The sequence below is a fragment of the Molothrus ater genome, chromosome 18 (assembly GCF_012460135.2).
Source record: "Molothrus ater isolate BHLD 08-10-18 breed brown headed cowbird chromosome 18, BPBGC_Mater_1.1, whole genome shotgun sequence".
Taxonomy (NCBI): domain Eukaryota; kingdom Metazoa; phylum Chordata; class Aves; order Passeriformes; family Icteridae; genus Molothrus; species Molothrus ater.
Genome location: NC_050495.2, coordinates 2016171 through 2040740, shown reverse-complemented (window position 1 = coordinate 2040740; position 24570 = coordinate 2016171). Strand labels below are relative to the sequence as shown.

Genomic DNA, 24570 nt, shown 5'->3' with positions numbered 1-24570 from the left:
GGTGCTGGAGCCAGCTGCCAGCCCTCTCCCCAGCAGCCAGAGGTGCCCACAGAGCAGCAGCACATCCACTACAGTGCTGCTTTTCAGCCTCTCCCCATCACAAGACTTTTGTCCCAGTCGCATCCAGGCGCCTTTGAGTCGGGAGTGACCCGCCTGCCCTTCCTCCAGCCCCCACGCCTGGTGCTGTGCTTCCTGAAGCCATCAACACACACCCAGGCTGAGCAGCTCTCTTCACACAACAAACACAAACTTTCTACCACAAAAGGCACCAGGTCATTTGGCTCATCATCGTGTTTCTTCTGTAGCCCTCACCACCTCCTACCACACCTGCTCCCATACAACACCCACAGCCTATCTGCAGGTCCAGGTAGGACCCTTTCAGCTTTCCATGTCCCCTACTCCTCCTTACACCTCCACAGCAAATCCTTCACTTGCTCAGTATTTTGAATAAATGCTGTGACAATAACAACCAGCAAAAGTCTCCAGTCTTGCAGAAGGTGCCTCCAGGGGCTGGTGGGGCAGTATGATCAGAGTCAGGCCTGCAGCACAGGAAAAGGCTCCAGAAGTGGCTATAGTGGCTTTGCCAAACCACATAAGCAGTGCAAGTTCTTTCTTCCCCTGTGGATTTGCAATCATGAGATCAACCAAAAGCAAAGCATCACCTTCTGCATCAAATCATGTCCAAAAAGAAGATTAGGGAGCAACCACAGAGGTTTACTGTAGTTTATAGTAAAAGAAGTGTTCTGGATAAAGGCTATATCCTAGAGAAAACAAGATTTAAATACAAAGTGCTGTAAGCCAACTTCTTCCCAGCAATGGGAGGGAGACCCTAGAGCAGGGAATTAGGTGTCCTGTTCTTTCACCTCCATGCTCTCCCAGTCCCAGAGCAGAAAGCCAATTTCCCAAAATCCATCCCTGAGCTGCTCAGAGCTAATGCAATCTGTCACTGCAAAGTTACTCAAGAGAGATAGCACTGAGTTCTCGTGACAGACCTGATCAGAGTCAGTATTTCCAAGGTATGCCTTTTATTTTCAGGCCATTCCTTAAAACATTAGCTGGAGCCCAGCAGCCAGAATGCAGGAGTTCCCTCGCTCAGCTGGCAGCAGGAGTTTGTTCTTTGTGCTCAGAGGTGCTGCACCATAAACTCTTCTGTTTCTCCAGTTCCTGGACCACTAACACAGACTGGCAATTTGCTCCCAGGAGACAAAAGTGTGAATAACTCCTCCAAGGAAAACCACCACAGCAGCAGTCAGGCACAGTGCAGTGCCCCTGTGCAGGCTTACCTGGCGCCACTGTGCCACACCGACCATGTCACCGTGGAGAGGAGCGAGCTCCTGCCATGCCCGGAGCCTCCCAACAGCACCTTCCACAGCAGGACACTGCATTGAACTCGCCCTGCTCCAACTGCTGGGAGGAGGAGTCTGGGCAGGGAACGCGCTCCATTCCCCCCAGGCCACTTTTTGGCTTCCACACCAAATCAACACGCAAGCTTGCACCAAGCTCTTGTCTCTGGTCCACACAGACAAGGAAGTTATTTATCATGGGCCAAAGCAAACGAGCGATGGGGCTGGGACGCTCCCGCACAAGGGCTGTGTTGAGAATGGGAGCTTAATGAAGGAACTGCTGAGCTGCTCCCAGCCAGGGAGGTGGCACGGGAAAAGCACAATGGTCTCAAAGCTGGAGCAGAGGAATTCAGGAGGGCTGAAGCTGTGTGCAGGGAATGGGGGCAAACAGCAGGAAGGAGGCAAAATGAACCTCTTGTTTAGTAGGGAGGGAAAAGTGCTCACAAAGGGGAATTCAAGTGATGATGGAACACCAATTTCATATGAATGTGTACACACCCCAATCCCTAATCCTGTTTAGCATCTCTAGTACATGAAACACTTAAAGCACCCCAAAAGCAGAAGCTGTTTTGTCACAGAGGCTGCTGCTTGAGCACACCTTGTGTGCCCTGACCCCCAGCATCTCCAGCACCTGATACCACCCTCCTGGAAAGCCCAGTCTGCATCCCAAGCCACACCATTCCTGCTCTGAAATGCCAGGGCACTAGCAGGAGCAGGAAGGCTGGTAAGGAGGTCACAGCAAGAAACTCGATTCACACAGGAGGAAAAGAGGGGAACCCTTCTGTTCCCAGGGAATATTGATCATGAAGAGGTTTTAAAAAGAAAGGGGGACGTGCACTACACAGGAAAATTGATCTGTTTACAGAAAATATCTGCAGGTTGCCTGAAAATGAATATCCTTCATGTGAAAGTTTCCTTTGAGAGAGCATGAACTTTGGACACATTAGAAGGTTAAGAGCGTAAGTAATGTGTTTTTTCACCTTTAGCTAAAGGTCATGGAGCATTCAAACAATTCCTCTGTTTCCAAGCTGAACATGACAGAAGTCAACTGCGCACCCCAACATTACAGCTAATGAATATGGAAAACAGAAATGTTTTCCCTGCACTTTGGCCAAGAACCACTCTGTGCCCTTAAGAAGAAACTGCTGATTATTGGAGGTTTTAGTATTACCTCAAGAAAGTCAAACAAACCAGAACCTTTTCACTAAGCTTCCTTCTTCCCGTTTAAAGTATGTTGACTTGTCAAAGCTTTTTGCAAGTCATTGTCTACTACGGCAGAATTAAATTCAGGGTTATCATAAAATTTTGCACCCTTTTCACATCACACCCAGCCTTCCCAACAGCTATTGGGACCAGGTATCTCCCAGTGAGGAGGAAGAGGAGGAAGACACCTGAGTGTGTTGCTTACCCTGTGAAAGCACCCGTTTGCTGCGTCAGCCATTGGAGAGAGCTCAGTCTGGGTCAGACCCACGGGTTCACAGCCCTGCCCAAAGCTGGCAACCAAGAGTGAAACCAGACAACAAACATCCTCACTCAACCAGTACTGGTCTTCTCTGCCAGCTCCAAACTCAGCAGTAGCTCGTGGAACATGCTGCTGGGAGGAGGTGCCCATGTGTACAAAGCATATTTCTGTTTACTTGAAATACACTTTTTTTTCCCCATTTTGTTGGATATTCCCTTAGGCTTTACGCGATGGGAGAAGAAAAATCCCTCAGCCTGCTTCCACTGCCTCCTGCCCCTTCACAACATCTCCTCTCACTTGCCTCATCTGTGAAATCAAACAGCTGCAATCCTTTAAATCACTTTTCATAAAGTGTCTCCAAGCCTAAAATAATGTCACGGCTCATTTCTGAGCTCAGCATTCCTGCCGCGCCGCATTTCCCTGGGTGCGACCGTCACAGTTGAGCTGTGATTATTTATTTATATTATAATAGCATTTGCAGCCCTGCTGTGCTCAGCCCTGCACACGCGCCCAGGAGGTGACCCAGGGCGTTTCCAGCACCAGGATAAGGATCCCTGAGCTGACGAATTCCCAGTTCTCAGGAAAGGATGTCTTGGAACGCAACAAACCAGAACCAGAATTTAATTAGATGCAAGACATGTTAGTGTCGGGTTGGTTTTGGCCTCTCTTGGTTTCTTCCAAACAAGCCCTCACTGTACAAACACATCCCATGACAAAACTGACCTGGCCAAGACATGCAAGCAAATACCGCTGACTTTTAATATTAAACAGCGCAGCAACTTCAAAGGAACTGGGCTCTCCTCTCCCAAGCAATCCCACCAGAGATCAGCTCCAGCCCCAGAGCCATGGCCAGGCTCCAGCTCACGGCGCCGCTGAGCAAGAGCCACGTGTTTGTGAACAGCTGAGAGCGGCGGGGCAGATCATGCAGGGACACGCTCCCACAAACACTGCCTGCCCTCCCAGCACAGGCAAGGTGCGTCCCTTTGTGTGGGGCTGGCACGCTTCTGCCCACAGGAGCAGTGGCTTTCCATCTTCTGGCTTTCCATCCAAAAAAAAAAAAAAATCTCAGCTCGGACCTCTCCTGCATCCAGACACCCAAAAGGTATCACATAACTCCGAGTGATTACATGTGCCTGTAAAAATAGCTTCTAGAAGTGAATGCCAGCAGCTTCTTCCAACATTAATATAACAGAACAGAACCAGCGTTCACTGCAGGCTGCAGAAACCCCCAGTTCCAGCCCACTGCAAACAAGTGCCCTGCTCATCCTGCTGTTGCAGCACTAAGGGGAAGCAGTTGGGATTTTGCAGGAGATGAGGGCTCAGCACCCCAAAGAGGACCCATTCACACTCTTTTAAAATCTGCCTCCACAGTGCAGATGGAGGTTCCTTTGGTTTGCTTTTAAACCACAGTCTTGCAACACTTGCAGACCGTGCTCACCTGGCTGCATCCTCCTCCTGCTCGGGTGTCTTATAAAAAGGAGAACTGGGATTTTCTTTTTGAGACAAATGCTCTTGGTTATGTTCCAGCCCCCAAACAAACACGCTCACAGCGATGGAAGCAAAGCTCCCATAAATCGAACCAGGTCAGCGTGTCTCATAGCCAGGATGAAAAGCTCCTTTGTGCAGCAGCACGCAGGCCCCGAGCGATGTAGATGAGCCAGCAAACGCAGCCAAGAGCTCGTCCCGCGCCCTCCCTAACGTTTCTATTTCAAAGCCTTTCCAATCTCCAGGTCTGCTCCTTGTGCCACTCTGCTGAAGCCAGGCAAAGAGGGCAAATGAGGGAATTTCAGCCCTTCACTGGCATTTCATGGGTTTCCAGGCTCTCAAGTCAAACACTAAAACCAGCACAGACTGAATTTGACCATTCAGTAGCTGTGACTGTCAAACCTAACTCCCAGACAAGATCTCCTGCCTGCCTTGCATTTCAGGGACCTTCCACCTCACTGTGATCCACCAAGAAGCAGCTCCAAAGACTCTTGGAAGTGTGAGCCATACTCCAGCACCTAATAAGATTCCTTTAAGCAGCCTGAGCTGACTAAAGCTGTTCCACTAAGAAGAGTTTCCTCAGTTAAGGGCTTAAACTGAAAACATTCACCCGTCCAGGATGAGCAAACCCAGGCATGAGTGAGAGAGCACAGAAAGGAGAGGCTGGATCCAGGTGAATTAACCTCTGTGGGTTCTGGTACATTTAACAAGGCAGGGCCAAAAAAAAAAAAGATCATCTCCAGCTTATGCCTTGATCCAAGAAGGGAAAAGATTACAGGTCAAGGCTAAGGGGGGGAAAAGAGGGGGAAGGATAAAATGGAAAGCTCAGCAGCTCAGTTATCTTCTTGCTCCCCAGGAGAGCTGCATAAAGAGAGGCAGGCCTGCTAACAGAGGGCAGGAGGCAGGTTCACTCTCAGCAGTTTGCCTGGGAAGCAGGAGAGCTCTCCTGCGGGTGTGAGGAACAAGGACTGGGTTCACTGGAAGCAGTGAGCCCACACGTAGAAGATGGTCCTTCCCTTGTGATTCAGTGCCAAGGAAAGGCCACGGCAGAAAGGGCTGGAGGGCACATGCACTTGCTCCACAAGAATGGTCAAACCTTCCCCTTTGCCCTCAGGCTGGGTGCACCCAACCAAGGGTGCTCTAGCCAGGAGGACAAACAGACACAGGTGCTCAGAAATGATGAGCCAGAGCCCATGAACACCACCACAGCAAGTGCTTCGGAAAAGGCTGGAAAGGGAGAGAAAAACTGAGAGCACCATATGGAGAAACAAAAGAGGATCCCATGAGAGAGGAACAATGAAATCCTGTACCACAGGCACGGAAATTGTCTGATTTCTCTGTAACAGCCGCATCCCAGAGCGGCGTGGCTGAACCGCTGCCCCAGCACCGGGGACACCCCCGTGGGCTCCCAGCATCAGGGGGATCCCCACATGGGCTCCCACCCTGCCAGAGGCTGGGGAAGGAAAGCCGTGGCCTATTGTATTTGTGGGGTGCCCCGATGAAGGAAGGAGCAATGAATCTGACTCCATGTTCTCAGAAGGCTAATTTATTATTTTATGATACTATATTATATTAAAGAATAAACCATACTATACTAAAGAATACAGAAAGGATACTTACAGAAGGCTAAATAGATAATAATGAAAACTCGTGACTGTCTCCAGAGTCCTGATACAGCTCAGCACTGGCTGGCCATTGAGTCAAAACAACTCACCAGAAACCCAACGAAACAATCACCTGTTGGATAAACAACCTCCAAACACATTCCAAAGGAGCAAAACACAGGAGAAGCAAATGAGATAAAACTGTTTTCCTTTTTCTCCAAGGTTTCTCAGCTCCCCAGGATTAAAATCCTGGGCAAAGGGATTTTTCAGGAGATGTGGCAGCGTCCTTACCGCGTGCGGCCGGGCGATCTGCACCGGGTAGGACATGGCGTGCGGGGCGTAGCGCGGCTCGGCCGCGCGCCAGCTCTGCGTCACGGGCTGCGTGGAGCCTGACATGGCCAACGCACCAGGCTGCCTCCAAATCACCGGCCAAGGATTAGGAGAGCAGAGAGCTCCTCTTCATCGTGTGCGCGCTTCCCACGTCGTGCAAGAGCTGGAAGGAAGCGGGAAAGCAGCAGGTTAAAATTCAGTCAGCCGCAGTCCTGTGAGACAACCGAGCGTCAGGGCTTGGGCTGCCACCAAAACCTCACTGGCCTCACAATTCCCCAGCAGCCCCGTTCCCCATTTGGCAAACCCCACTGCTAAGTTTCTTCTGTAGATTACTCCTATCACAGGAAGTCCAAATGTAAGATTTCCCCAAATTTATCCCACCCGATTTCCCCAGAAAGCCTTCACCCACCCCCAGCAGGACCAGGAAGCCAAACTGCCAGCTATTTCTTTGGGTCCTGTTGAGCTCTAAGTCTCTTGGAGATGGGTATTTTTTTGCAGGGTGACTCAGTTTCCAAAAACACAGTCTAGAGTTTTGGCATTTCAACACAAGGCCCGAAAAGGCACAAGGTCCCTCCCCAGCCCATCCCTTTCAACCTCCACACTCTCACATGTCAGTGCTCTTCTTTCCAAGCTGTGGCCACTTCTGCAGCCCTCTGAGCTAAGCCCTGATCCAATGGCAGGAGGGACACCAGACACTGACCTCGCCTGCAGCTGTGTCCATCCATGAAGCTACAATAAAACCCAGCACTAAAGCGTGTCCCACACCTTCAGTGCCACCTGGATCAACCCCTTCTGAAAGGGCCAGAGTGCCAGAGAACACGGCACAGCCCCGAGGGTATTTTCACAAACACCCTGTCACCCACACGTTCACTCCTCTGCCACCTGCTGCAATTCCTTTGGCAGCTGCAACAGAGTCAGGAAAACCAACAAAGTGGGAAGGTGCCTCTTGGCCCCAAGGGGAGATTTACAAGTTACTGATTTTTATAGATACTTCACACTGTTTGCTTGGTGATGATTTTAAGCCTCCTGGTTTTTGTCTAGATTACAATGAAAAAGTAACAAAGGTCTAAACGCTGCCCTTCATGGCTGTCAGTGTGAGGTGCATTAACTATTATTCTCAAATTAACAGCTAGTTAACAAAGCATAAATTGCCTCTGCTGCCTGCCCGGGTCAGGGGATGTTATCAGGGCTGATCCCAAGCAGGGATCAGCTCCCTGAGACCCATTCCCCATCCCAGCCAGGGCTGTGCATGCTCACACAGCTCCCCCCCAGCGCAGGTATGTGTTATGTATGGATCTCTGCAAGGTTTTTGGCAGTATCAAACTCTTCCAGCAGCACACCAGGAACAGCAAAGGAAACTTCCAGTGCTCCCAGGAGCCTCTCCCCACACTTGTGGTCTCTGTGCATGGGGGGCACAGCCAGCCCCAGCCAACGCAATTTCAACTGAAACAGCAGTTGGCATGCACAAAAACCAGAAAGGGGGTGGGAAAGCTGGGGGAAAAAAAAATAAGAAAAAAGAAAGAGGAAGCTTTTCTTTTTCTATTTCTTTTCCCTCCTGCGAGACCACAGATGAGCCCGTGCTGATAAACCCCTCGCTATCTGCTGCAGGCAGGCACAGGGCTGCCTCTCTGCTTTGCCAGCAGCCACGCACCTCGCAGCCAGAAATAAACCAAACCAAGCAACTGTCCCTGGCAGCCAGGCACCACAGGCAGCCAGGGCAAGGCAGCCCTCCCACCCAGAGGTCAAATCTTACAGAAATCATCATCTCAGCAAATCCCCATGAAGCCTAAGGATGACAGACACACAAAGACATCACCACGCTCCTGATGGGGGTCAGGTGAGTCTCTCTGAATAAGGTATTTTACAAGTGAAAAATGGAAAAGACAAGGTTTAGCTCTCCAGGCAGGGTGCAAAGGGACAATCAGGTCCCTCCTGCTTTCCCTTACTCCCTGCACAAGAGCTGGGATTCCCGCCATTTCTGGATCCACGTATCCCTGCTGAGCCCCAGGGCACCTTACCTGCCAGCCCAGGGAAGCACCGGTGGCCTGGGAGCAGCCTGAGCCTCATCCCAGAGGAGACAGCCTCCCCTGCAAGAGCTTGGCGCGCTCAGTGCAATCCAGCCCGGGCAGGAAAACCCCTGTGCACACGGGGGAATTCAGAGATACGCAGAACAGGCGTATTTATACTTCCAGTATGACTGTCCCACTTCCCCTCGTGCTTCCGACTGGATGGGATTTTGCTCACCCATTCCCACCCCAAGCTGGGGGCTGTGCCAGGAGCACGTGGTCCCAAAAACCAGCCATGCTCACCATGCAGGGAGACACTAGCACCTTCCCAGCCCTCCTGCAGCCCAGCTCTAGGGGCAAACCCTCCCTGCAGCTGCCAAGGACATGTGCACGGGGCTCTGAAAGCTCAGTGGGATCTGCAGTAATTTAAGGTACTTTCCCAATAACAGATTCAAACTCAGACATCTTGGCTTACAGCCACCTACAAGTTAATTAGCACATGTAAAAATATATACACACACACACACACACTCCAACCCAGAGTCCATGGCAGCTTTCAGCAAGCCAAGGCTTCCTGGAAGCACAGCAGGTAGACCTGACCATGCTGAGGCAGCTGTCTACAGTAAAAGAAATAGGATGATTTTTTTCTCTAACTCTTCAGATCAGCAGTTCAGCTTAAAACACAGCACCAGGTGCAAAGCCACATGGTGTCGAGCTCTAAAAACACTTTAAAAGCTTTTTTGCCTTGGTCTGTGCAACTAAAAAAAGTTAACTGTCTGCTAGAGGAAAGAGACACAGGATGAAAACACAGGGGCCAACAAAACCCTCCTGCACCAAGGCACAGCGTCTGTGAGCTGTGCCCTGCATTAATCACAAGCTTGCAGCAGCACAAAAGGATTTTTCCTTAACAAGGGCAGCAAACCACCTCTGCCTCCATTGAGGCTTCTCATTAGAAGCCCCGGGAAGACAAAAGTAAAAATCACATGGTCCTTGCAGGCAGGAGAGAAGCACTGCCCATGCATTCCCACATCTGCCAACAGCAGGTCACCAGCAAGGTCCCAGCACAAGCCCTGCGTGTTTCTACCACAGCAGGACTGGGCTGGAGCCAAACAAGGTCACCAAAGCACTGGGGCAGCTCCACAGATGCCTGAGATCACAGCTCAGGTCTCATTTTTACACTCCGTGTGCCCAGCCCAGCAGGCAAAAACGTTATGGGGGCTCCCACTGGGGAGTAAAGTGGGAGCACATCCTGCAGGACATGCACTGGTGCCCTTCTCTGGGACGCCACCAGGCCACCTATTCCCAGCAGAAGACACTGGGGTGCCTCCTCCTCCAAAACTCTATTAATTATTTTCAAGATATATTCAAGGAACACAAACAATAGGAACAGATTAATGGGAGTAAGAGAGAGAGTGGGGCCAGGCTCTTTAAATCTTTAAAATCAAACTGTTTAGTTCTTACTTTCTCAACTGATTTTGATGAAGAACAGACATTGTCTCACAGGAAAGGTATTTCTCCCCCCAGTCAGAGTCTCCATCTGAGACTGTTTTACCCACAGACCTGCATTAGCCATTACAGCACTAGGTACCAGGAGATTTATGGTCTCTGATTAGGAACAGGAGAAAGCTGGAGGTTATCACCACAACCAGAATCAGGGCTACAACATGAACCTGTGGAGGAGGTGAGTGCCTATGGAACCTCCTGTACCTGTTTATACTCACAGGATTCCACCCCACTGCTAAAGCCTTCAAAACTCCCTCAATCTTTCCCCTGCCACCACCCTGCTCTCCTGTTTCTCCTCTTCACGTGCCATTTACCGTCTGAAATTGTTTCCCCACCACCTGTTCCCCTAATTCACACCACAAAATCACACTCCAAGCCACAGCAAGTTGCTGCAGGCTGGCCCACATGCCAAGGAGCTCTGCCCCAGCCAGCCAGCTGCCAGCAGTGTCCCCAGCCTGTGCTAATGGGGAGCACAGCACCAGGCCAAGCACATGAACATCCAAAAGAGGGGCACAGAGGAGTCCACAACACCCTGCAGCCACCTCTGGCATCCCAGCCCACAGCACCTGGGCACAGGGGGCTGTACAGCTCCAGCCTGGCCCCTCAGCTCAGCTCCCTACCACAGCAAAGCCTACACTGATACAGGCAGGACCCTGCTAAAACCCTGCAGCTCTAAAATAAGGGTTTGCAATTAAATCCAGCTAAAAAAAAAAAAAAAAAAAGTTAATTAACATCATCCATCACACTTGTTGCTCTTCAAAGTTAGAAACAACCTTCCTGATTTGCTCTGGACTCCTCAGGGAGAGCAGGATTCCCAGGTGAGGTCCCTGGCTTGACTGGTGCAACACAAATGTGGGCCAGTGGCTGTAATTACCCTGGGCCTGAGTTCATCCATCTGAAAGGTGAGAACAACAAGACACTCCCAGCTCACAGAAAATACTGGTTCATCTGTTCTCAGAGGAGTTTTAAAGATCCCAACGAAAACACATGGCTCAAGTTCAAAACACACTTTTTTTTTTTTTTAAACCAAGGACATGCTGAAATAAGATTAACAGAATATTTTGTTTCCCAAGCCCAGAGTAATGTTACTCAACTTGTGGTCTACGGACCATGGGTGATCTACAGAAGACGTTAAGAGGAGCCCACAAAATGCCTGCCATACCCCTTATTGAAAGGCAAAAACTAGTACCACTACACCATGCAGACATGGCAAATAAGAGAAATACTGTTGGCACACACCAGTGCATTTAACTGAAGAGTATTGACAACAAAGCTTGTATTTAATTACATTAAATGATGCAGTTTTTGGAAAAAACAACAAAGTCATCTTTAATCAAATGCTAAATACACGACAATTTTCCTCCTCAAAGAAGAAATAAAAGGTACATATCCTCCAGTCAACTTGTGTATTTTCAAAAAGTTAAGGAGACCTTTGTAATGATGCTTAATTAATACCAAGCTGTAACATCCACCTCCAGGAGTCCAACCAACCATGGTGCCTAAAATCCCCAGCACCCAGCTATGTGTGGCCCAGCAGAGTGCACTGCTTGTCAGCCTCCACTCCACTGACTGCAGCTCCAGATCAAAACCAGACCTGAAAAGCAGCTAAGAGATTTACTCACTCTTGCTTTAAAGGACTAGTGGAAGCAGAAATAATTTAGATGTGATGAAAATGGGTAGAGAGCTGCTCCTAAGAAATGCACCACAACGTGACGTTAATGGATTTGTCTAATCAATATGTGCATGAAATTTTCTTGGAAGACAGTTGACATTATACACAAATATTTGTCTGTAGTGTATCTATGAAGTCCTTTCAAGAGGAAAGCAGGCTGTCTGCCACAAATTTAGGGCTCTATTCAGAACAACAAAGATAACAATGTCAATGTCTGCAGCCCGGGAATCCACAGTTCAATCACAGCAGAGCACAGAGGTTTTACATTAACATTGCAGCACGGGGTCAACAGGAAAAATCAGGCACATCCTGAGCTCTGTGGCATGAAGGAGAGGTTATTTCAACCCCGGGGATCAAGGCTTGTACCTGCATGTGATCCTAAAACATTCTCCTTGCTTTGGAGGAGTACAGAAGTCAAGCCAGACTGGCAGCATCCTGCACATGATGGTCAGACCCTGCAGCTCCTCCAACATCAGTACCCAGAACAGCCTTTGTCCCATTCCCCAGCTCACCCACTGGCAGAGCTCTCCTCCCTCTTCTCTTTTGTCCAGCTGACTTCTGAACTAGATTTTTCCTTGCCTGACCAACAGTGCGGATGCACAAGCAATTATGGCAGCAGATGTGGGGGAAGAAGGGACCTTGCAGGACCACCACAGAGCTGCTCAGAGCAGGGTGTTACCCTTGTAAGAAGGTACAACTGGTCCCTGAGGCCATGGAGGGGATGACAGAAGCTCAGGAGCTGAAGTCTCCCATGCTGGTTTGCTGTCTCATAGCTGCAATCAGGCTGCATCAGCTCTCCCAGCCACGGCACGGCTCCACACAGAACCGGTTCCAAGCCCTGATGAAAGATGACTTCTCTGCCCTGCTCCTATCACTGCCCAAAGCCACAAAGCAGGATTTGCCACTTGCATTTCTCCTTTTCAGTCTTTCCAAGCTATTTTGGGCATGGGACCCATGTTTAGCTCTGCCCCAAGATAACCTTTGCCAGCATTTGTGTACAGATCTTGGCACCACAGGGAGCAAGGTCAGAGTGTTGGATTTTGCCAGCCCCATTCCCAGTAGTGTTTGAAAAGCAGGTTTGCCAGGCCAGCTGCTCCCAGCCTGATGCTTCTGGAAAGGACATGCTGACTGTGCACTGTGATTCCTGTCCCTGACAGCCCTTGCTCAGACCCCAGCCCACAGCAGGAGAATCTGATGAGACACCTGCACACCTGCCCCAGCACTCCTCCTCGTCAGGGGAGCACTTGCAGGAGATTTCACACACTTTAAACACATCCCAGCCCTCAGCAGAGGGGCTGCAAGTGACCTTGTGATGGCTCCCAGAGGGACCTGTATGTGCTTAAAAGAACAAGACTGACACGTTTCTCTTTGCAGGAGCACTTGGCCGTCACTCCCCAGCTGCAGGGACATTGTCTTATTAAAATGCACAAGCCACACACCAAGTGCCAGCGTGGCCATGGCTCCAGCTTCAGGTCAGCATCAACATGGCCAATCTGAGTGTTTGCTTTTCAAATCCAGTCCTAATGTGCCTCTTTTCCTTTAGTCTCCCAACTCCCATTGCTGGATTCCCCCCTTGGAATCAATCTGAAGAACACAAGCACTTCCCGATTTTGCTGTTGAGACTGGTAAACCACACAGACAAGGCATGGCTCTTTGAGCAGCCAGCCTGTCAGCAGGGACACAATGGCAGAGCTGCTCCTGTTATGCAACAGCATCCTTGCTCCTGTGCCAAGGCACCCACAGCCCTGCAAACCCATTCCCAAGCTGCTCCAAGGGAAGCAGGGACAGCCAGCACGCACACGGCCACACGCAACCCACATGCCCCAAAGGGACACTTGCAGTAATTAAAGATAGTGACAAAGAACAGTGAAACAGGAATCCACACTAAAAAAAAAAAAAAAAAAAAAAAAAAGTAAAAAAAAAAGGGGGGGGAGGTGGGATTTGGATCCATGCACAGGCCATTCATGGAACAAAGGAGTTATTTTAAGGCTGGGCTGGAAATAGAAAACAAATTAGACCATGCAAGGCCTTTGTTGAAGATGATCTGCAAAGACAAATGGAAACGCCTGGAGAGGAAATTAAAAAAAACCCAAACATGAAACCACCCGGGCACTGGGACTGCAAAGGGAAACAGGGCAGGGGAGTGGAGAAGGAAAGGAAAGGAGTGACAATCAGATGCCAAAAAGGAGACAGATAAGAAAACCAGTGCAGGACAGCCAAAGCACACTAACAGAACTCACTGGTACAGCCCCAGGGATGGAAAAACAGCTGAAAATCGGTCCCATGCCCCATGTTGTGGTGGAAGCCCATCCCAAAGTCCCAGATACAGAAATGCAGGCGTTGAAACTAAAAAGCACATCTGCTGGGGCAAGATGGGCTGTGCAAAGGAACGAACCAAATCCTCTTCCTCCTGCCCAACCCCTGTCTGGCAGCCTGGCATGCCGCAATATTCACCCTGTGCTGCCACATCCACCTGGGATGGGATCCGCGCAATTTTAACCATGGTGCAAGTGCAGACAGCCCGTTCCAGGGCAAAGCTCTTTCTCTCCCCACTTCCAGACCCCATTTCTCTCTTTTCCCTGCTCACACTGTAGACCATCTTACATTAAACATGGACTTAAATGCTGGAATTGCTACGCAGTTCTAATCTCCGTCGAATAAACACACACCAGCAAATTTAAATCAAAAAACCCCACGCAATTCCTTGCTGACAATGATACTGTGTAAGCATATGGGAATTTCAGCCCCACTCCCAAGTGCATTGAGCAGCACATTAACAACCATCACTGTAACAACACATCACCACTGTGTCCACTCGCTGCTCCCAGGAGCTAACCCAGAGCCCAGGCTACCCAGACAAACAAGGCTTTTAAAATGCAAGGCAGATTACAAAGCACCTGCGAGATTTATTTATATATTTTGCACAGAACATGCTGCTCATTTGATTTTCAAACCCTTCAGTTCATGTTGCTAAAGAGACAGGTCCTCTGATGTCTTGGGCACATTCATGAAAGCGAGGGGAGTCATCTCCTCCAGATCCTTTTGTTGAACAAATTACTCAGCTCAGGAGTGACATTTTCAGTTATTTACATCCTGAATAAAGAAGGGAAATTCATTTTCTGGAGTTCCTAAGATAAGTTCTTTGAGGAAGATTGTACCACTAAACATTTTCTCCTTTCGCACGTTCCCAGCTTTCAAAGGCGACAAAACATCTTTGCCTTCTAAATTATTCCTTTTCTTTCATGATCCTCTAATGATTCAGGAGTCTAAGCTTCACACGAGGATCTTTGAAGAGCACCAACTGCCAGCATAAAAGCTGAACTATTGTGACAAACTGCACAATTTAATGCCTCCCTAGGAAGACACATGCAAAGGAACAGAATTACCCTAGGGAACCGAAACGAAGTCTGCAAATAAATTAAATGACCTGTAAACCAAGGTACTCAAAAATATATGAGATGCTATGCAACTGTGCCATAAAATATCACTAAAGGAAGGGGTCTTTTGGGAGCAGAGCTGTTTTAAACTAACCCATTTCACTCTTGGTTTTCACTGCAGTTGTTCCACACACCCAGCACAGCCCTGCACCCCAGAATCCAGATGGGAACTGAGGTAATGCTACCTCAGCCACTTGTGATGGTCTGTCAAATACCAGCTCTGAACCCTCCCCTGGGCCTTCCTCCTAACATCCTCCAGGTAATTACTAGCAGATAGAGTCAATTTTCAGCCCAGGTTAATAACTGAATTCCAGCTATTTGTTGCTGCATATTGCTGCTGCTTTCATTTCTCCCCAGGAACACTGATGAGAAGTTCTGGCTCGCTGGTGGCCCAGAGAAAGGAGCTGCTCATTAGTTCACAGTCAGACAGGCCCAAGCAGTAGCAGCCATTAATTGGCTATATTCTGCTTTTCTTGTCTAGGTAATTAATAGCTTCTAGACAGAAAGTCAAAGTCTCTCTAGAGGCACCAAAAAATTCCAATGTTTGCATACAATGAGGGCAATTTGCTGTGAGGGAAGGGGAGCAGGAGAACATCACCTCCACCTCCATCCCCTTGTCAAATACCCCCTACATAAACCACAGCCCACTGCAGCAAGAGGCCTGGACTGCAGCAAACCAGCTCTGAATCCACAGGGGAGTCTTACCCTGAAGAAGAAGGCTTGCACAGCTCCAGCTCCCTCCAGCTTCACTCCAAGGCAGACAGCACTTTGCAGGAGCCAGGCTTTGGGCTATGCTTCTAGAGCCAGGCTTACAGAACAGCTGGGGATTCCTGATGGGTTTAATAACTGAACTCATGCAAGTGGGCAATCAGGATTTCACTGCTTCCCTGCCAAGCCCAGTCCTGCTCACAACACACTGTCCAAAGCTGTCAGTCACTCCCCAGCAGTCCAGGAGTCCTGCCCTGTCCATCAGGACACTTGTCCAACTGCAGCCTGCTCAGACCCTTTGTCATTTACCTCTCCTGGGCTTGGGGCAATGGTTTTCAGCTTGCCATTTACAGGTTTCTGGGAGCCTGAGGACTCAGTTTGCAGGAGTCCTTGAAAGGTGACTGTAATTCATGCTGCACAGATGAGATATCTTGCAGGGTCTGCTGCTGCAGGGAGAAGCAATGAGCGCTGGGGTCAGCAAACTGCTCTCCCTGCCCTGTCACATGGGAGGGAGGGGAGACTCTTGCCCTGTGTGCTGGCAAAATGCCCAGTCCCTGGGCTATCAGTCCATCCTGTTTAGCAATTGCTGAACTCAAAGCTATTTAGTAATAATAATTAATAACTACTCTAAAAACCCCCTGAGCTGCCAATGCCAAGCTATTCCTAAAGTGAGTCACTGGCCCAATTTGCTGTTGCCACTGCACAGGCACAAACAGGTACCTCCTGTCCACCTGTCCTGGGGCCAAGGTTCCAAAGGGCTCCTCACCCTCCAACCCTTCAGCCATGTAAGAGAAACAAAGAAATCCACGAGGGAAGCGTGTGACACAAAGCAATCCCGACATGGGCAGCACAGCAGCTCTGTCCCTGACTCACTGAACTCACACCAAGCTGCTCTGGACAAGGGCACTGGGAATGCCAGCAGAGGAAATAGGAGAGCCACAGCCTCAAGGTCAAATACTGCTTTTGTGGAGCTATAGAAACAAATTATGGCATAATAATCTTTCCAGAGTCCATCTGGGAGGTACTTAAGGATGCTTCCCAGTACTTCCATGCATTGAGCTAATAACCTTGATGAAGGCCTCAGATTTAAACTAAGATGAACGCTCATCATGCACAGCAAGAAAAGACATGGCATCCAAAATTGTCTCTGCTGAGGCAATGAGTTTCCTCTGGTATCAAGCTGAAACAAGGCAGCTTACACAGGGAGAGCTAAGACAATTATTGCCCCCAAATCTCCACAACTTGGGCAGTTGAGCTGCTCATGAGACAGCTGCTTTCAACAGCCCTGCTGCTTACTGGGAGAAGCCAGTGATGGTGGATTTCACTGAAAATAGCTGTGGTACCACAGCACCCAGCCCTTCCCACTGCACCTGCAAAGCCCCTGAGCCCACCCAAGGAACACAAATCCAACCAAAAAAAAAAAAAAAGAAAAAATGAAGCCAAATGCTTTTTAAATAGCCAAGAGGCCATCACAGCAGCCCAGGTGTAAAGCAGTCACATCAGGACTTATTCCTCTGCACAGCTGGGCAGCGTGTGTGTGCTCCTGGGGCCTCTGGCATGGCAAAGTCCTTATTTGTCCATCTTTGGAGCTGCAATTCCAGAAGAATTCACACCACTGGGTACTGATTACAGCTCAGTAGGCACAGACATGCCACTTCAAACTGGAAAAACAGCGAGTTTCTGTATTTGGGTAACTCTCCAGCTTTTAAGTTGTACAGGAATTTTTATGGATGAACACAGCACACACACATTGTGAAGCTCTGTTGCATGCTTTACCCAGGAAACTCAGTCTGCTTTAATACAAAACACTTGACCACAATTTCAACCAATGGAAGAACTGCCTGCCCTTCAAAAGGAGCAATGCCATCCTGCCAGCAGTGGGGAAACAGCAGGTTTCCCACACAACCACTGCCAGACTGTCCCAGCAGAAGCCTCACACGGCTCAGGAGTGCTGCCTTGCAGGACAGAGATGACCCAGGTGCAAGGCTGTTGACTGACTTAGGCAGGCAGGATAGGGAGCTCCTTAGTCCTCCTCCCACGGCTCTGGTTTAAGGGGTGTGGAATGACTTAATTATGCCCCTCAAGGCAGGAAGAAGTCGCTTGTCTTTAAATACTCAAACTTTTATTGAGTTAACAAGTTTTAACAAGGTCAAGGCTTGAACAGTAAACTCTTACCCAAAGGGGAATTTGCTGTTTCCCCTCTTGCAATTCATTAGTGTCCCCCACAGTTTATTTCTTATCCCTGGGTTAAAGTGATAAACTTTACAGAGACAGAAAAATCAAGGAAAGAAAACATTAGAGCAGTTACACAGAGTAAATAAACTTTAATTTTCCTCATCCTATCACCATGTCCCAGAGCAGCACCTGGCACTGTACACAACAGCCACACACATCCCTGTGGAGGGGCAGAGGCAGACAGGGACCTTCACCCTCCTCTGTCACCTCCTGCCCAGCCCAGGGGTAAGCTCTGGGAATCCCCCTCTGTTCCAGCCACTGTGGTCCCTGCACTGCAAACAGCTGCAGCACAGCTGGCTGGGAACTGAACAATGGGCTCAGGCCACTGGAGCCCACCCCTTCTCCCCCCATTTCCTACAGCATGCCTGATTGCTAAGGAGTAGGAAATCTCCAGAAACAAACACACAAATCTTGCAGACAGATGCTAGAGGTAAAGACATGAATGCTGAACTGTTTAACAACATGGAAAGAGAAATATTAATTGCAGCCTTCCACAAAACCACCTCCCTGCTCCACAGCCCAAGCCTGGAAAAGGCTTCCCAGTTTTGTTTTTACATCAGCCACCCACAGGGCAGGACCATTCCCACGTCCCCATGTGCTCATTTACATCATCAGCCTTGCCTAAATATTTCCAAGTCCTACAAGCTCAGACTGCCAAGGAAAAGGACAGCATTACCATCCAAACATACACCACTCACCAAGATCCTTTAACCATGTGAGCACAAAGTCACCACTAGGCAGGAGTGGGGACCGAGGCAAAGTCAGCCCTTGCCAAACTTCACCTTCCTCCCACAGCCCTGTGAGAAGGGCAGAGCATCAGGGATGTGCCTTGCTCAACCTGCACTTGAGAGGTTCTGCTCCTTGTCCACTTGAGGATCCCTCAGCAGCAGTTACTGACCTGAGCACAAGTGCCATCCATTGGACATAAAGCAGTTTTAATTTCTCCAAGCAGGAGTTTGTACTGGTTTCACTGAATTTGCTTTTAAATCAGGTCTGCTTCAACTGGAGCTGGTTTCCTGCTGCAATTCAGATATCCCATTACACAGCTCATCCCAGCTGCCAGCTCTGTACAGCTCAAGCAAATGGAAAGTTGAGCAGTTCATGGAAAAAAATGCTTTTATACACAGACAAAGAAGTCAGATTTGAAAAAGCCTGTCTTCTATAATCTTGTGTACAGAATTTACCTCTAGGTTCTGGTACTTGGTTAAATAAAGGTAGCTAAGATGATCTTTAAGGTCCTTTCAAACCCCAGCCATCCTGAGATTCTAGTAAAACTCAGAAGACAGCACATTTCTGGACATGGAGCAGGATGCAGAGCTTTGCCTGCACCTCTCCTCTTTCAAAGCAACCTTCCTGCTCTGCCACTCCAATCCAGCCTCTTCAGTGAAATTCCAGTTTGGCATCCCATGGCCTCCAAACAAACCACCCTGATCCCTTTACAACTTTTATCTCCCTCAGCCTAGATCAGACAGGGCCACAGGGGAAAGCAAGTGCAGGAGCCCACCTGCTCTAGCAGCAGCCAGGTCAGCTGGGACGTGAGTGAACAGTCACCAGCACCACCAGGGCTCTGCTCCAAGCCAGCAAAGAGCTCTGTCAGAGCTGCTGGAAGGACAGAAGCGAGGCAGCACATTGTACTTCTGTGCCTTAAACAGACTGTAACAATGTGCTTAATACTTCAGCACATGAAATATAATTTCTGTCAACAAAATCGGTGTTACAGGTCCACAGCCTATTTTATTAGCTAGATGCTAATGGAGCTACAATACATCAGGTCCCATTTTAAAAGTTGCAAATAGTTTATAAAGGCTTAATCAATCATTAAATAGGTGTTTGAATAAATGGCTAAATCAATCATTATAAGCCCTAACTCTAAGTAAGCTATTGGACTTTGTAATAATCTGCAATATCTCCAGCTGAGATTCCCACACCTACGTACAGGACCCCATCATGTTACAGATCTGAAGAACAGAACACGCAATCTATCATTTCTTAACTATTTTGCATAAGCTTTAATGTAAATATAGACCATATATTGCCACATTCCATGTAGGTGATGTTAAAAATACAGATGAAACACTGCAGAGCACTAAAAAGCTGTCCTTTGGGATGGCACTGGAGAATATTTAATAAAGGCAAAAGCTGCAGGCTAATTTCCCCTGGGAGTTCCCATTTAGAGCCTGTCGCAGTGAGAATCCATCACAAGCAGCACTGATTCACCCACATCTGAGAGGAAAAACCCTCTTCCTTCCCTAGTGGCATTCACCAGGACATCACCTTTGGCAAATGAAGGAGCAGTGCCAACAAGCCTCCCACCCTCTCTGTGGCATGGAGAGGGATGGAGCAGAGCTCTCCCCAGTGCCAGAGCATCCTCAGAGCTCCCACCCCAGCCCCTCTCATCAACCTGCCTGAGAAGGGTTGTGATCAAGCTCTTCTGTTTGATCCTCCTGTAATTCATGCCAGGTAACTTCTGTAAATGCTGTTTAGCAATCCCAAAGAGCAAGAGATGCAGTTTAACACAGAGTGATACATTAAAGTCACTCGCACCCTGCAGCACCACTGTTCTCTCTGGCACACCAACCCAAAGGTTAGCTATCAGCAGGTATTCAAATTTCAAAGTAAAACAGTTAAACTTTAAACCATTTAAAGTCTGTATCACACCCATGTGTGCTAAGTAGAGAAGGGAAAGGCATCCTGTCCAATGGTTTAAAAAGATTTCAGGTCACTGTCCCTTATGCAATGAGAGTTACTCAGCTGGATAAGATCAGCCATTAAGCAGGATTACAAATTTATCTTCCCTCACTAGTGTGATCTTCTACTAATAATGGTATCATGAAAAATAACATAGAAAACGTCCAAAGAATTGCCCTTTGACACAAAATGCTCACATGGCAAAAGGCAAAATCTTGTCTTTTAACTGCAAGGATGCTGCAAAGAACCAAGGTGGGCAGAGAGGCAGAAAACACCACAGCCCTGGTGTCACCACCAGCACGAGAAAACTCTGGCAGTGCTGAGACCCTGCAATTCAAACCAGGGGCTCAGCTGGGGCGGAAGAGGTGAAGCATCAGCAGGTGACTCACCCCAAGAAGCTGGGATTTGATACATTCTGCTTCTGATGGCACCTTTCTTACATATAGGCAGTGCCCTCCTGCCCCAGGACAGTAAAAATAAATACAGACACAGTCTAAGACATCCTTTGAGAGAATTAAGACAATTTTTACAGTCTCACCCCCAGCCCCAGTGCAGAGCATGGTGTGTAACAGAGGCAGCTCCAGGATCAGTGCTGGCCAACAACTGCCCCACACCTCCCAGGATAGGGGACATCCCACTGCCCATCCCCAACTGCCCCACACCTCCCAGGATGGGGACATCCCAGTGCCCATCCCCAACTGCCCCACACCTCCCAGGGTGGGGACATCCCAGTGCCCATCCCCAACTGCCCCACACCTCCCGGGATGGGGACATCCCAGTGCCCATCCCCAACTGCCCCACACCTCCCGGGATGGGGACATCCCAGTGCCCATCCCCAACTGCCCCACACCTCCCAGGATGGGGACATCCCACTGCCCATCCCCAACTGCCCCACACCTCCCGGGATGGGGACATCCCACTGCCCATCCCCAACTGCCCCACACCTCCCAGGGTAGGGACATCCCACTGCCCATCCCCAACTGCACTGACACTTCAATCCCATCCCACTAATCACTGCACCAGGGAACACCGGACCACTCCAGCAATGACATCATTGGCAGATTTGATTACAGTGCTGATTACATCATCACCCACAAGAGATTATGCAGCTTTCCAAATGGCACCAGCAGCGTCTAAATAGCTTAGGTGGAGGAAGCCACGAAGGACATATAAATTTCAGAAGTCTCAGGTTGTAAGTTTAATGGAAGAACTTTCAACACTATCTTTTGGAAATATCCGTGCACGGACAAAGTATTTTCACATGCTGTTGCTCATGTCAGTGAGCCAGCACACGTTCAGGAGAATATTTTGGTTTCTGGAGAAGTCACAGGCACGGTGAGTGAGGGCTCTGCGTGAGCGTAACCAGAAGAACGTCACCACTGCTCAGGGGGCAACAGGAAACCCCAGATTGGCCAAGAGCACGACAAGGAATGTGTGTGCTCAACCATCTCTCTCCAGGGTGGGAAAAATACTTTTGAAAGCCTATTTAAATGACTTTCAGCAGAAGATAACCAAGTTTAATAACAGGAACTCAAATGAGAGGCAAGCACCCGTTAGAGAGTCTGGCACTGTGATCCAGGAGCGTGAGAAGGACACTGTTTGGCTGTCCCCATGCCACACACCAGCATTAGCTCTGTCACGGGGTGCTGCTGCTTGCTCAGCCTTCCCTCCTCTGCGTGGACTATTTGCAGAAACAGCATTAAAGAAACCATCAAGCAGATGCTTAAAAAATGCAGAATGACGTTCAAATGACATCTATCCATAAATCAGCCCAAACCACAAACATCTGAAGAAGATTTTCACTTAATCCAATTTACTGTAATCTCTCTCTTTAGTTAAAATGACAGAAATGTCAAAATGGGACTTTACTCCTCTGTCAAAGCATCTCATGGTGAAAAAGGAAAATAAGCAGGCTCTCGCACGCAGCGCCACTTATTAGGTTAGAAATGTCAAAACTGTACTTTGATTCTCACTATTAGCAGTCACATCCACATGCTGTGCCCTTCTGTTGTACTTCATTTCCCCCAAAAGTGAGCACATAGCATATGCTCCAAGCCAAGCATCATCCAGGCAAACCCACAAGTTTCCCATTTCTGTTCCTGATGACCCCCTGTGCTCATCCCTGTCTGGGAGCAGGCACACCCTCCCAGATCACACACAAACAGTCTTATTTGCCATCAAAGCTCTCAGGAGGACTGTGCTCTGCTGCTCCCAAAAAATAAAACAATGACCCAAGCCTGCTTAGCAGACCAAGCTCAAATTGCTTTCCCCCATCTCCTCTCATTAATTAGCAAATGGGGTAATTGACTCTCTGCCGGGGAGTTAAGCACATGTGTGTCCACATACATATTTCCATGTGTGAGAGTGCATATTGTTTTCCCCAGTGGTCACAAAAATTAAGCCATATTCCAAGAGTCCAGGGAAGTGAAAGAAAAATACCTACTGTCAGGAGTGGGGTCTTCATGCATTATTTAACAAGAACTCTGTTGGCAAAACTGGTGTTGTTTTTATATAAAAGCTAATAGAAATTGTACCTCCAGGTGTCAAAACACTGATGGTAATTCCTGCTGCCTCAGACATCTTGATGTTTCAATTTTAGCAGTATGAGGAGCCTGCAGGGAATCCAAGAGGGTAAAGTGCTTGTACTCAAAGAGAAGCAGAGAGAAGGAGAGCCTTTTTATTTCTTTATAAAGGGCTCAGGGGAACAGTTCTACTCACTGGAATTATCAGATCTGGTTCCCCTGCTCCTTCCCTTCCTTGAAAGAGGAAAGAGCAAGATAGGCTAACAAGGAGTGATTGTATTGTGTCGACAGAGAAAAAAAAATCCACGAGGCTGCTGAGGAGAAGCAAAAAGACAAAGAATTGGTGAACAGAAGATATCACTGGGGTGCAGCAGCACAAGAGCAGCTGGAAGTAACAGGACACTTCAATGATCTCCAGGGAACAGAAAAGCTGCAATGAAAGAGCAATTTTAATACAGGTTGGGTTTTATTAAGTTTGTGCCTAAAAGCCCAGTACTGTGTAGGACCCCTCCCTCCCTAACTTCCACCTGTTCTTCTCGAGCCCATCACATCTCCACAGAGCAATGACAGGGCTGTGAAACAGTAAGAGACACATCAAGAGTCCTCTCCCTGACCACCCCAGAATGTACTCCAGCCAAAATCAGAGCCACAGCAAAGGCACCAGGCAGTAAAAAGCTCTGACATTTCAATAATCAATAATGGCACCTATGGAATAGTGGTTTCAGGCCAATGCTGCACCTGAGAACCACAGACAATGCAGGCCACTGTCCCCAGGTACCCCAGTGGAGGCTGTGGGGAGGAGGGTACAGCTCTCCAAACCCACCCTCCTGGGCTCAGGGTGTAGGAAAGCCCCAGGTTCCACCTCCTGCTCTGGGCAGTCCTGTTTCCCTATTGCTTCCACCATGGGATGGTGGGGGGCACAGACAAGGAGAAAACAATAGCTCGGGAATCCACACACAGCTCAGCATGGAGTTCAAGGGAAAAGAAAAACAGCTTCTCCAGGCAGCCACTCAGCCAGGGACACAAAGGTCTTGGAGAGATCCTTCATTGGGTCATGAACTTTCGCAACCCCGCTGCAAAAACAGCACTGAGGAAATTCCCGAGGAAAAGTAAATGGACACAAGAGCAAGCTCAGACAAGGAATGCCAGGACTGCTGCTGATGCCATCACACCAAAGCACATGCCTGGTCTCCTTCCACCTGGCAGCCCAGCAAACAGCACGACCACCCCGTGGATCTGCGCCCAAAGCAGCCCAGATCCTGCTGTGCCGGGTACCGGGAGCACGGCAGGGCTGGGGAGTGACCAGGGCACTCCCTCCCACACAAATCTGATCCTGCGAGGTTTTCCCAGCGATCTGCACCAGGCCCCCCTCCCCACTGTGCCTGCCCAGGTATCACTTACGGCTGACTAACACTTCAGGGACGGGCGGCCATCGCTCCCACTGGCTCTCAGAGAATCATTTGTTGCCTTCTTGCTCCTCCAGCCATGTCTCACAGTGCGTGGTATAAACTTTAAGAGGCAATGACCTCATCGGAGCTGGGAAGAGGGAGGCGGGGAAATTGGCTATCTGCCACC

General features: G+C 48.9%; 1 protein-coding gene across 10 annotated transcripts in view; it reads right to left on the bottom strand.

Moving 5' to 3' along the window:
- Nucleotides 1–24570, bottom strand: part of NCOR2 (nuclear receptor corepressor 2) — a 225651-nt gene that overhangs the window by 148492 nt on the left and 52589 nt on the right. For all 10 annotated transcript variants that reach the window (XM_036392955.2, XM_036392958.2, XM_036392961.2 and 7 more), the window contains exon 2: nucleotides 6186–6387. In XM_036392955.2, the coding sequence (XP_036248848.1) occupies nucleotides 6186–6290 (105 nt within the window). In that variant the 5' untranslated portion in view covers nucleotides 6291–6387. The remainder of the gene's footprint in view (nucleotides 1–6185; nucleotides 6388–24570) is intronic.